Source organism: Numida meleagris, chromosome 1, assembly GCF_002078875.1.
Source record: "Numida meleagris isolate 19003 breed g44 Domestic line chromosome 1, NumMel1.0, whole genome shotgun sequence".
NCBI classification, from domain to species: Eukaryota; Metazoa; Chordata; class Aves; order Galliformes; family Numididae; genus Numida; species Numida meleagris.
The window spans coordinates 102,976,904-102,990,351 of NC_034409.1; the positions used below are offsets into that span (position 1 = coordinate 102,976,904).

The 13,448-nt window shown below is 44.1% G+C and overlaps 1 protein-coding gene across 2 annotated transcripts; it reads right to left on the bottom strand.

The window, feature by feature from the left end:
* On the bottom strand, positions 4,743 to 11,469 carry C1H21orf59 (chromosome 1 C21orf59 homolog). Of its 2 annotated transcripts, XM_021404330.1 has the most exons (7): positions 11,160 to 11,467; positions 10,782 to 10,949; positions 9,030 to 9,097; positions 6,861 to 7,019; positions 6,481 to 6,612; positions 5,250 to 5,345; positions 4,743 to 5,151 (listed from the first exon to the last, which is right to left on the bottom strand). In XM_021404330.1, exons 1-7 carry the CDS (start codon positions 11,296 to 11,298, stop codon positions 5,041 to 5,043), a joined length of 873 nt encoding a protein of 290 aa, XP_021260005.1. In that variant the 5' UTR covers positions 11,299 to 11,467; the 3' UTR covers positions 4,743 to 5,040. The 2 variants fall into 2 exon arrangements, with proteins under 2 accessions (XP_021260005.1, XP_021260014.1); XM_021404339.1 differs by lacking the exon at positions 10,782 to 10,949 and having other exon boundaries at positions 11,160 to 11,469.

Below are 13,448 nucleotides of genomic sequence, written 5' to 3' on the forward strand. Positions count from 1 at the left end.
GCAGCTGTATGCTGATTACTGGGGGAAAAAAATCCCTCACAACTGGTTTTGACTACACCATTATAGATATTTAATCATAGCTGGCTGGATTACTCAGTCTTTAGTGGGAGCTGCTCTCACTGACCTAATCCTTTAAATAAAACAATAATTGCCTTTTTTTCCTTAGGGAAATGCCAAATTTCCTATTTTTGCTATAAACTTCCTCAGTTTGAAGGCAACCCTGCCGTGGCTGCTGCACAGGACATACTTACTTACTGAAGCACAATGTGAGGACAAGCACTGTCCTTGACACTGCAGGCAGGTGGCTTTCGGGTAAGGTGCTGCTGTGGCTAGTGCAGGGCAGATGGGACCAGGCTGTCCCCATCACCTGGTGTACCCTGGATTGGGTGGAGGGCAGCTCAGAGCTCTGGCTCTCGATGGCTCCTAATCACAGCTGGTCCTGACACCATTCCCAATTCCATTCAAGCCGTTCAATTCCTTCTGGAATCATTGGGGTTATGGAATGGTTGAGGTTGACAGGAACCTCTGGATCCATCTGGCTCAACCCCAGCTCCAGCATGGACACCTCAAGCAGGGTGCCCAGGGCTACGTTCAGTTGGGGTTTTGAAGATCCCCAAGGAGGAGACTCCACAGCCTCTGGGCAACCTGTGCCAGTGCTCTGTCTGCTGCACAGCACAGCAGTGCTTCCTGGTGGTCTGACAGCATGGTGGGTCTCCTCCACTTCCTGGCCCCATCAGGTCAGACCTTTGCCAGCTCCCATCTCCCATGATTGTACAGAGCAGGGATAAAGGCCGCACGAGAGCACATCAGCACTGCTAAAAGCATCAGCTCCAACTCCTTGCATCCAGCAGGGGATCGATGTCTAGATTCCCTCTGCAGCCTCTCCCACCAGCACACATCCTGCTATCCCTTCTGCTGCTTGAAGAGCCCACAGCAGTGCATGATGTAGGGTGCAGGAGGGGAGAACAGGGAGGGAAAACGATCAGGAAATCAATTTTTAAATGCACTGGCGGTGTTAGGTTCAGGCCATTCCATAGAATGCAGTTTGCAGTACAACAGCCAACCCACAGCTCCCTGGTGGCTTTTGTCCATGACTCTCGCGCAGTAGAACGAAGCACAAGAACACACTTGCAGAAGTCACAGCAATCCAATGGAGGGACGAGAAATGACCATGAGGACCTGCTTCATCTTTCAAGGCAGAACAGGGCTTGCACTGTCTCCCTCCAAAACGCTCCTTCACAAGGAAACCTCAGCCTGTGCCAAGGACTACCGTTACATTACTAACTCCCACAATACGCAATATAAATTTCCACTAATCAGAACGGCGATATGGCCACAAAACAAACATTTTAGCCAAGCTGCACTGTATGTGGCCTTTGACAGATAACTGATTTTCCCTCTAGAAGGGCATGCTCGCTATCAGGCTTCCAGAAATTAGCAGTTTAGAAGGAAGATAAAATGCTTTCACGAACCTAAGAGCAGTGTTCATATCACATAATTCTGATTCTTTGGAGCAGACATTTAAACGCCTGTAGTCCTGTGCTTTGTTCTCGTGCTCTTTCATCTTCTTCCAGTAAGTTCATTCAATTTCAGTTGTAACAACTGAGCGTTGCGGCTCTATGGATGCTATCGTGAGTACTACGAGAGCATTGTGTGAGCATTAAGAAGGGAGAACAACGATCAAAGGTATTCAGAACAAAATGCAGTTTCTTCCGTGTTAATTATTTCCTATACCTAGTTTTTCCTCACATTAAGAGAGGAAATGACAACACTACAACATAATCAAATGCCCCCCTCAGAGATCACAGCCCTCCACCTAATGGTAGTTGAAAAGGATCTTTTTCACTGAAACAATAACTCTCAACGAGTCTTGGAAATGTAACAAAAGTCCTTAGGCTCCTTTGATACACGTGCCAGAGAGCTCTGCTGGGAAGAGGATGCTACCAACCTGGTATAGCTTCCTCATGGAAAAGCACCTGCTTACGGTTGGGGATGTGCGGTTAACCGGGGCTTTCAAGGGAAATACAGACACTGAGCTGTAGGTTTTTTCATGTTGTCACTGCTATTGAATACTTCCCTGGTATCGAGGATGTTAAATGAAATGGCCACAAGCCAACAGTGACTTCAGATATTTACAGACTGGGAGTGTACCGAACAAACTCCTCAGAATAACACTGATCCGAGATGAAAGCTCTGTTTGCAAGAGGGATTCAGATGGGTATTTCCAAGCATTCATTCCAGAAGATCCAAAACATCTGGGAAGCTTCCTGCTAAGGACACTAACCTCAGAGCAGTTATGACAAAGTAACTGCAAAAAGTTGTTTTCAGATGAAGAGGTGCAGGTAAGTGCCTCCCCCTCAGAGTTCTAGGGTGCATCAGTAAAGTACTACCACTGGGTACAGTCATGGCACAACTGCAGATCCCTATGCTGTTTTTCAGCCTATCAGAAAGAAATAAATACTCTATAACACTGCTGGAAAAGAAGGAAGCAGATTTGCAACAACGAGTTGTTAACCTAAAATACAGTCATTTGATATCTTTCTGAAGCATATATATAGCTGCCTAAACAAACGTTCAAGGCAAAATCCGCTTTCAAGTTTAGGTCCTCAAACATTCAAGGACATCCATGTGAAACTCACTGAAGGAGAGCATTGTGAGAGATGGGAGAAGAGGGAGAGGGTTCGTGTCTATAAGGACCATTTACAACCAGCAGGAGGTAGCAGGAGCTGGAGCTAGTTGCCTAGCAACTTCTATAATAAATCAATCACTTTTATGATTTTATACTGATTTCAGTAAGTGCTATCAATTCTACTTATGGATCGAGAGCACTCATTGTAGCACTGCAGATTGCAACGCCAATGATATCAAGAAATGAAGTGTTTTCAGATTTTTTTCTCTCCACACTGTGAGACAGCAAAGGAGCACATTAAGAAAAAAGCCATGAGCTGTGGGAATGAATTAAAAGCTCCACAGAACTGTACAGGACTGTTATTTTCATCTGAGCAAGTGATAGAAACAGGGATTCTTTTAAGTAGTTTTAAAATATGAGGATAAAATATTGATTTTTTTTCTTGAAAACATACTATGAAGTGGATGCTCAAGGAAAAACTACCAGGCAAATTCCTTAAAAATGATCAATCACCGTAGCAAAACCATCATTAATAGCTTACTGAATTACATTATTTCTGTTTTCTATATTGCAGTTCTGAGCTACAAGTTTAACAAAACACTTCAGTTAAACTTGATGAATGTCTCTTCAGCCACACTAATACGTTAAGAAAATTACGACTGCTTCATAGTAATGGGAAAACATTTAGCAAAGCACTTTGTTATTCTACAGTGACTCAAACAAGCAGGGAGACTGAAGCCAGGGGTGCTGAGAATTGCAAATCTAGAGAGCAATGGGCAGGTGTTTCTAGTGGACAGTCAATGACCGCAGAATTTACTCCCCCCTTGTTGCACTGGCAGGTTTGGCACGGTGGGAAGCTTCCAGTTGATAATATGTCAGACATTTGTCTCTGCAACTAAGCCCTCGTGACAAGAGGATTAGGTCGTGAATAAGACCAAAAAAACAAGCAATGAAAAATATCAAATGCGGGTGCAAATTTGGACAGCAAACACAAGCAACGTGTTAGAACTGCTAGGCAGCCCTAGCACCACAGCGGCAAGACGTGGCACCTGCAAAAAAAATTTCAGATTAAAACTTGACATAAACCATGTGCTATGAGCAACCGTCCATTACTGAGACTGAGGTAGTTTGTGAACAGAATCTAGTCTGCTCAAGCAGAAGGCAAATACCCATGTGTAGGGGCAACTTGGCATCTGGAGTACGCTAAGAACTACACTACCAAACCAGCTGCTTTAGCTGGCTTGCCTTTCTTTACTGCAGAACTGAAAAGGATGACTGCTCTGGAGTGTGAATGAAGATACCACTGCCGGCTGTGAGTGCCCGCAGCCAGGTATGGCTCACCTCTCTTTAAAACACCCAGTTGATCCTCATGTAGGATTTTCAGGGCAGTCGGGCTTTGTGCTGCACAGCTACTAACACAGAAACCCACCCGCCTCAGTAGAAAAGAATCTCTATTGAGCAGACAGAAATCTAACATGTTAAACTTCAACAACTTGTTCTTAAAGATTACTTATTCCCCCAGATAATTCTAGAGATCTCATCATCCATTTGTTGCACAGTATCCCAGATCAAAATCCTCCTGTCAAAAATCAGGACGACATTCAAGTCTACTAGCACTTCCTTTGTCACTCCTGAACCCAGAACTGATCGATGACACATTGCAAAAATGGCAACAGGATCATAAACATCAAACATACAGTGGAAACACCAGATAGCTGAAGCAGCCTCCAGAGAATGTCATCATTTCTCATAAATTCTTCTAATAAACTCAAAATCTTAGAAGCATTCCAATGGTAAAAACGTCATCCTATCAAGCTCATCTTTATTTTATCCAAACCATTTGCAAGTCATGCTTACTTCTGTAAATAGGTTTCTGTCAGCTTCTATATAAAAGTATCACAACTACCAGCTGAGTGAGCTCAGCAGTGCGGCTTCTGAAGTCAAAGAAAAATAAAAGAACGAAAATGAAGCATTCTAGAAGGATTTTCATGTTACTAGTATTTATACAAAATAATGATTTACCTTAAATAATTGTTAAGTGGTCAAGTCATTTAAAAATAAGTTTAAAATCAGCTATGTTGACATGATTATAAAGACCACTCAAAACAACACCCAGCGTTCTAGTAGACATTTATTACTTACACTATCTATGAAATACATTAATATCACTATATTTAAAATACAAGTTTCTCATAAAATAATCAATTTAAAGAGGATTTATTCCATTCTTTGCAGAGACAAGTGCTGCGAAAGTTGCATAGAAATGTAAACAGGTATTGAAAACCTAAGGCTGAAACAGGCATCCGCTACGGAAGTGACAACTTCAGCTTCTGTCAGAAGAATCTAACACACAGGAACAACCCTCTCTGCAAACCAAACAGTGTGAAGAGGCAAAAAGCGCTTGTGGAGCTTCATCTTGGCCCCCATTTGATGTCTTTCACACCATGAAATTGTCTTTTCAAAGCGTGGCTGTCTGCCCACTCCGCATTTAGAAATGAGTCGTCATCGTCCTCTTCAAGTTTCTATGAACAGAACCAACAGGTTAAGGCAGCAGTAATGAATGTAACCTCTGCTTAGTCTGTGCTACCATAGCTCACAGACAGTTAAAAGACACCGTTACCTTAAGTTCTTCCTGCTTTTTGTAGTAATACAGCATCATCTGTTTTTGTTCTTCATGGCTAATCAGAGGCTCACGACCTGGAGCTCCTTGTCCTTTCTGAAAGGGAAAGCATAAGCTTTTTTGAGATGGCATTTATGATACAAAATAGAACAGGAGAAGCTGCTATGCAAAGACAGCAAAATCTTTCTTCAGACAGTAAGATTTCTCATACTTGACAAGATTTTCAGGACAGGAAAATAAATGAAAACAGGATTACTGAGGCTGTTTTACTTAAACTTCCGCTCTAAAGGACATTAGAAATCTCTCAGCTTTAAGGCCATTCCCAGTGTCTCAGAACGGGCCCATCCATCTTCAGCTCCTCTGCTAACACAGACTCAAGATGGCTTATGACTCGGTAAAGGAAAACAGTTACAAAACACTACAAATAAAACTTATTTGTTACTACAAAGAAAAGGAAAAAAAAATCCCAGTCAATTATCTTCATGGAAGAAGTGATGCACGCAGCAGAAAATAGCTGATGACAGCTATTGTCAACAATAGCAAACAGGCCAGTTTAAATAGAGATGGCAAATCCCCTATGGAACAAAAAGGGTCTGGCTTGGTTTAAATTAGCTCTGCAACTCAAGAATGCAGGCATCCATTGTGAGATAAGAAAAACACCATACTACTTTGCATTCTCTGAAGAGGTCCATCAACTAATTAAACAGTAAGACAACTTTCCTGGGAGCCTACATTTCGATGGCTCTTCAGTTGCCACACCATGTGTCAGTCATCCTGACAGAAAAGAGAAAGCACTTCTGGTTCTCCAAATGACAAAAATATATGTCACTTGACTTATCCTTGAGGAATTCAAAGCCTGATTTCTTTCACAAAGTTCAGCTGCGAGCTTTAGGAGAGGCGCAGCTGACAGCACAGCTGGGCAGTGCAGGTGCAGCAGCTGGTCTTTCCTTCTAGCACTCGGTGAATTCTCACTGATGACTCTGGGAGAGTCTATGGGCTCTTTCACAACCTGCATCCTCAAAGAAGACACAAGCTCACAACGCAACTGAGACAGCTTGAGGACCTGCCATCAAGAAACTCAGGACACAGATGTAGATGTAATTAGATGCAATTTTAAGACGCTTAAGCTGGATCTAATCTAAACCATTTTATACACGTAATGCCAGTTCTCTACCATAGAGAATTAGACTGCCAAGAACAGATAACAAAGAAATCTACTAGAGATACTTACTTTCTGTATCTTGACAATGATGGTTGTTTTCTCATTTCTGCCTATGTAGTCAGAAAGCAACTTTGTTTCTTTCAGCTCTTTTCCTGCCCACCATAACTGGGCTTGGGATTCTTCTATGACTTCAAGCCCCGCCTGTGGCAAATTAACAAGGTGAAGAGTACGCGTGAGAGAACTTACTGGGGTGGGGGTGCTCCCTTCTCTTTTGATTATTTCTATAGTTAAGCTACCGGTGCACTTTTATGTAAACTATCAGACAATAAGTTAACAAAATTTCTCAAGCACATGGAAACAAAGTCACTTTAACTGTTAAAGCGGAGAACAACAGCAGAGCACAGATGGACCCCAGACGCTACGTATGACACAAAAACATGACTGCATACGTGAGTTCCCGACAAGTCTTCTTTATCTTCCAGCTCCATCCTAACTGGATCGTGTGGAGGCAATCCCATCGGATACACAATCATCACAGCCCCTCGGAGCTGGTCCAACGCATCTTTCACCATCTCCAGATTAACACACACATTGGCCTGAACTTGTTTCTGAAATACAGGCAGGGATCATTGATCATTTTTTATATACACACAAAGATGTATAGGAAGAAAGACTTTGCTTCGCAGAGATTTTGAAGGTTCATCACTGGGATATTTGAACACAGCTGTCTACACAAAGATACGAGGAATACAAATCACTATATATAAAACATTCCCTAAATCGTGCAGGAAGCATAGAGTAACAAACATCTGTGGAATACAGGCACTCGAATATGTACACATATGACTGCAGAAACTGGGTGGGAAGACTTTTGTTCCAATAACTTGCAATTCACGAACAAGATTCAAGTAGAATTAAAGTGAGAACTAGAGAAGGAGTCTAAAACCTGAGCCTTCAGTAAGACATGGAACGCACGTGAGTAGAAGAGTAAGATTTGGCACATTCATGCAGAGACCTGAAAGACCTTGAGATCATTCCAAGTCAGGCTGCAACAGACAAAGGGGGAAAACAACCAACCAACCACACAAGGAGCAGCTAGAAAAGAACTGAAGTTTTTTCTCAGTGATTGAACAGTTCCAATTTGGGTAAAAGAAAAGAGTAAGAGAACGCTGCCTCCTGGTGGACATTATTAAGATCATTAACTGACAAGTCAAATTGGTATCTCAACCTCAGAAGATTAACTTTTTTTTTTTTTAAATACACAAACATGTTTCTTTATTTTCACCACTGCTAACACACTTCAGACTGTTGTTTACCTTAGTTCACCTGTTAATGACACTATTTCATGCAACAAGAAAGTATTCAGTGCAGCAATTTAGCTATTCCTAATTGTAAAGGATAACAAGTTAAATAGTTGGAAATTCCCCCCAGGAAGACCTGTGAATTGGAGACCAGAACCATGCAATTTTTTTCCCCCATCAAGAATTAAAACTGCATATTAATTTCCTAGTTGGTTAAAAAGAGAACCAATCAGTTGTAACCAAACAGAAAATGTCCACCCAGAGAAAGTCTTCAAATGCAAAGGCTTTAATTTGAAACACCTCCCATTTCACATGGATTTTGCTACGATCCAGTACAGTTTGGCCAAAATCATCCTTAAACTCAGGCCAGGATTGTTGCTCATCAACACTACAAGTGCTGCCAGGCAGCAGGGTAGCTCCTCTACCTACCTCCAACAGAGCCACCAGGGAAAACTGAGCTGCTCCCTCCCTGGGGAGGATGTCCCACTGTTGTCAGCAATGGAACTGTCAAGAAGGCCAATTTAAGTTCACAGAAAACACTAAAAAATGATGAACCATCTGTATAACTGGCTTAAAGCTGTTTTAGACTTCCACACCTACTAATTCCCAGAACTACAGGACTGAGGAGAAGAAAATAACTTGCAAGTATTTACCAAAACATTACTCTGATAACAAATGTTCTTTAATTTGCATTTCTAAGTTGTATGAAAGCTGAGACACGATGCAGAATATCCACACGTTTGGTAAAGTGAACTGAGACTGTAGCCCCATCAAGGCATACTCTCACGCTTATCTTTAAGCACACAAACTCACTGAGAACAAGTGCGCATCTGAGTGCTTGTAAAACCAAGGCTTAAGCTAGGAGATTAGAGCACGTTTCTCAATTAGCCATACCTAAGAGTCAAAAGATGGCGTTAATGAGCAAGAAGTATTTTATTCCAGGAACGTCACAGAATGCAGTTAATTTTTCACCAGAAAATATGACAAGCATTCACCTAAAGAATGCATCAGTAGCAAATTAGGAGTGTGTGGATGAAATTAAATGCAATTTAATCATTCAGCGAGGTCTCGGCTGCCAACATTCGCTTGGTGTTTAATACCTGATTCCTTAACTTGTTGAACCAGCTTGCCAAAAGCCATTAAGAAAATCATTAACAGAAGCGTCAGTTTCTGTTAGATTATTCCCATCGCTGCAGGATATTACTCAAAAACTGTTTGCCTTTGCACTGAAAAAAGTCCGCTTTTAATTAAGCTGTGCAACTATGCAGCCCCTATTAGGAAAGCCCTATGTATCACATGCTGCTTTGGAAAACTTACCTTAGAGATTAATGCCTTGGCTTCCTCTATGGTCTTTCTTATAACTTGCTGCATTTTTTCGTTTGGAGCTATAAAATAAGAGATATGTACTCAGTAGTCTATATTCGCTATAAAAACAAACTAATCAAACACAAAGCAAAGCAAAAAGAGGAAACAATAACACCAACCAACCAAAACACACATACACACAAAACCACGAACCAAGCAAACTGCCTATCCAGGTTATTCTCTGCTGTAAGAGAATGAAACACTGTTCAGTCACAAAGCAAGAGATACATTCACTGCTAAATTGTAGTCTATTTACCACCTGGATACTTTACTGTCAGATTTCTTATTAACTTAAGAAACAAAATGGCATTTCTCATGGGGATAGTCAAACTTACTTTACCCCAGGGACGTATGACTGGTGTTGGGAACTTCACTGAAGACAAAAATACTGAGTAAAAAGCAACAGCCATAACCTCATGCTCACCACAACCCAAAGCAAGACTCTTTCTCATACAGCTATTGTGGGCTGTACTGGCAGATGCGCTTTAATCAGGAACAACAGCTTGGAGCTTGCTGACTTTTTTATCCTAATTAAAACCTCAATCTAATTTGCAAATGCAATGCATGTTTCATATCATAGTTATCTGCTTTGATTGCTATAGAAATCTTCTCCCCGCAAACAAAAATGCAATTAAATCATACTCATGTGCAGCTAAGCATTTAAATGCATCATTTAATTTGGCCCACATTTCCATACTGCTCAGTATTGTAACTGTTGATATTAAGAACCTGTCCACCCGCTAACAAATAAATGCCTGAGTCTGACAAGTCAGAATGGTACTATTTTTATGTTGAGGCTGATTGCTAATTTCTACTACAAGGATTGATGTTGCCCGTAACTGTGGCAACTTCCAAATGCAAACGAGCGCCCCAAGACACATGAGAGAGATTCAATCACTCGGCTGACAGAAGTAGGAGGGAAAGCTTTCCTGTATATTATAAGCTCTTTATTCAGGACAGGCTAAACTTGCTTGGGCAACGTGTTGCGTTAGAAGAACTATTTACCCCAAAATAAGACATTAGGAACAAGTGCTTGTGGATGCCAAATTAAAGCTACATCATTCAAAGATTTTTCCTTAACTGAACTGCCCTGCAATCCATGCCTACAGGGCTGCTGTGCTGAACAGAGAGCAAGAAGACAAGAGCTCCTGCTGGGCAGTCAGCCTTCATAGCCTCAACTCCAAAGTGGAGGGGGAATGGTGCTTGATATGCACGCCAAGAGCTAAGGCCAGAGCACTTGGCAGAATTCTGGCATTTGTCTGCTTATTTTTGGAGTTTACTTCTGAGCATTACAGCTGCAAAGTTAAACAGCATATGCGCTGAAGAGATGTAACACCACTTAGGCTTTTAAATCAACATTATATTAGGTCCTAATGCAGGATTTAGGTATGTAAAAGATAGCTTTGCTGATTCATTGTGAAAACAGGCTATTAAATAGCTACTACTTACCAAATCTACAACTGCCTTTAACATAGTTTGTTTATAGCATGATTACTGCGATTAGCAAACAAACATTACCTGGCTAACCGGCTGGCCTGACAGATACTATGTGCATTTGCTGATTGCTTTTATCTTCTTTTCAGGACAGCAAATATGAAAGGTTCAGAATCACAACTCCGTGATTCTGGTTCTCACACATTTGTCACAACATCGTAGATTATGTACATTCTCAGGAAAAGAGACAACCATCTGCGCCCTATTTACCATGTCCATTTCTTCGTCCAATTTCATCCTTCTTGAAGACACTCCCACCACTCGGAACACATTTTTCTGCCCACTCGTCCTTTAACTTCAGTTCTTCAATCTGCTCATCCGTCAGCCCCTGCATATTGAGTGGCAAGTACACACCGTGCTCTGCCAGCTCCTGCATCTCTTTGTAAAGCATTTAGAGCACAAGGTTAGAAATCTGCCTTACTGAGAACGCACCATTATCCCTCTCAGAGTATATACACAGCCAAGGCCCACACAAGGCCTAGGATTCGGGGCGGGGATCCCCGTCCCCCTGCACTTTGGGGACGCGAGGCCCTTCCCAACGGCCGCAGCCCCAGACCCGCGGGCAGCATCGGGGCGGCGGGCCGGTACCTGCGCACAGCCGCTGCACCTTCAGCCTGCCGTTGTAGATGCGGGCGACGAGGGGCGCCAGCTCGGCGAGGCGGGCGCTGCAGGCCGCCTCCAGCAGGAACTGGCTCTCATCGCCGCGCTTCACGTGCAGCCGCACCATGGCGGGACCGGGCCGACCGGGGAAACGAATGGGTAACCCCGCGGTGAGTCCAGTCGCGCATGCGCGGGACAGGGGGGCGGTTGGAGCCGCTGCCCACCTCCCCACACCCGCAGCAATGCACGCGCGTCCCTGGATACCGCTGGGGGGTGGGGGGGGAGCACTTCCGCTTCCGCCCTGGGGGTGGGGGTGACTCCGTCGGGGCCAATGAGGGCGGCGCTGACGTGTGCGGATTGCGGCCTGTTTGCGTCAGTGCGGGGAGAGCGAGCGCTGGGAAGGAACGAAGCGTGAAATACACCCGGTGTGAGCGGCATGAGGGTCCTCGAGTGCTGTGCTCAGCTTTGGGCTCCTCACTACAAGGAAGACATCGAGGCCCTGGAGTGTGTCCAGAGAAGGGCAGTGAAGCTGTGCAGGGTCTGGAGCACAGGTCTGATGGGGAGCGGCTGAGGGAGCTGGGATTGTTCAGTCTGTGGAAGAGGAGGCTCAGGGGAGACCTCATCGCTCTCTACAACCACCTGAAAGGAGGCTGTGGCGAGGTGGGGTGGGTCCCTTCTCCCAGGTAACAGTGATAGGACAAGAGGGAATAGCCTCAAGTTTTGCCAGGGGAGGTGTTAAAACATCTGTCAGTCAGTTCAAACCTAGAGCTTATGCTGACTGAGACAAGATCTATTGCAAATACATTGAAAGAAATAGACTCATCATATCCTCATTTATGTATCTTTCTATTCCATGGGTTCAAACTCATTGGATATCACCCAAATGTCTTTTATCCATACTTCTGCTACTCAGCAGTGCTACCTCTAAAATACCTGCAAACATGCAGAGAAAGAAATTAGGGTCAAAATATTTACAGCCATCCCCATCCCCTCTGTTACCAAGGCTTACTTTATTGGACCCTTCATCGCTCCCACCAGAACACTGTGCGAGTTGGTTCACACGTAGAGCAACTGATGTACCTTTCTATGAGAACCAAGTGCCCCTTGCTCAGCCTGAAATGCAGGAAGTAATGGAGATCTTCTGCAGTCATGTTGCAGTGGGATGAATCCATACACATGAAGCTGAGGAATGAAGTCTTTCATGCTCTCTACCCCACAAACTCTGAAAGGCCCTTTCCTTCCCAGTGCTTCCACCTGAAACAGTTCTTCACTGATTACAGCACAGTTCCCACTGTGACCCCACCAAGTGCTCTCAAACCGGTCACTTCCAACCAGTGCCCAGAGTTTCTCTGGAAAGCTGAGGGCTGCAAAGATACTGGCGGTGCCAGCGCTCTCCTCAGAAGAGGTGTGAGGTGAACATTTGGTTTCCTGCTCGTCAGTAAAATGCGGAGTCCTTTTCTTCCTCTGTCAGTGCCCCAGCAGCATCCCAAGCTGTTCCTGGATCCTGAGGAGGACCAGGAGAAGGGCAGCCCAAGGACTCAGCCAGCTCCTCTGGATCCCAAACAGGAGAGGCTCCACTCTTCCCCCTGCCAGTCGGCAAGCGAAATCCCACTGAACTGTCAGGGGTTCCGCTGGGAGATGCTCAGACATCACCATGGTGCCCATGTGTCATCGCAGTGACATCTCCACGTGGTGCCCAGGGCCCGGCTGGTGCAGCCGCCAGAGCAGGCGTTGCTGACCTGCACTTGTTGCTGGTCCTGCACAGAGCCACGGGTGTTGTCACTTGAGCCAGGGAGCAAACAAAACTGTGTCTGAAGGGGATGAATGCACCCAGACCTTGCTTCCCCTTCCCTGTGTGGTCCCCAAATCGCTCTCTTCTGGCCTCCTTGATGTCCCTCTGGTTGTCCAGGTGGGGGTGGGTATCAGTTTCCCAAGCAGTGTTAACAGAAGAAAATAACAATCCCTTCCCAGTTTGTCGCCATTTCTTGCATATGCTCTGTGGCTTCAACAGCACAGCTTCTGCAAGGGAGTAGCTGTGTGCACAGGCAATGTCCGCCATGTCAGCAGTCTCCCAGAGGCCGCTCTGTGGGTCCGACTGGAAAAAGACATGGAGTGCATTTTGCTGATGGCAGAAACTGGAGATGTGTAGCCTCTCTTTTCTTTGATTTCATTCCTATGCTGTTATTTGATTTTTTAGAAGTCTAGAAAGCGATCCAAGAAAATCAGTGATGTTCTCTAAGCCATTTAGATCACACCTCTCTCTACAGGATCAAGTGC

Coding starts and splice junctions, on each gene's coding strand:
- C1H21orf59 (XM_021404330.1), bottom strand. CDS start 11,298: ATGGTGCGGCTGCACGTGAAGCGCGGCGATGAGAGCCAGTTCCTGCTG. Junction 7,020..9,029: donor CCAAGGCATTAATCTCTAAG/GTAAGTTTTCCA, acceptor CCTGTATTTCAG/AAACAAGTTCAGGCCAATGT. Junction 5,346..6,480: donor TCATTGTCAAGATACAGAAA/GTAAGTATCTCT, acceptor TTTCCCTTTCAG/AAAGGACAAGGAGCTCCAGG.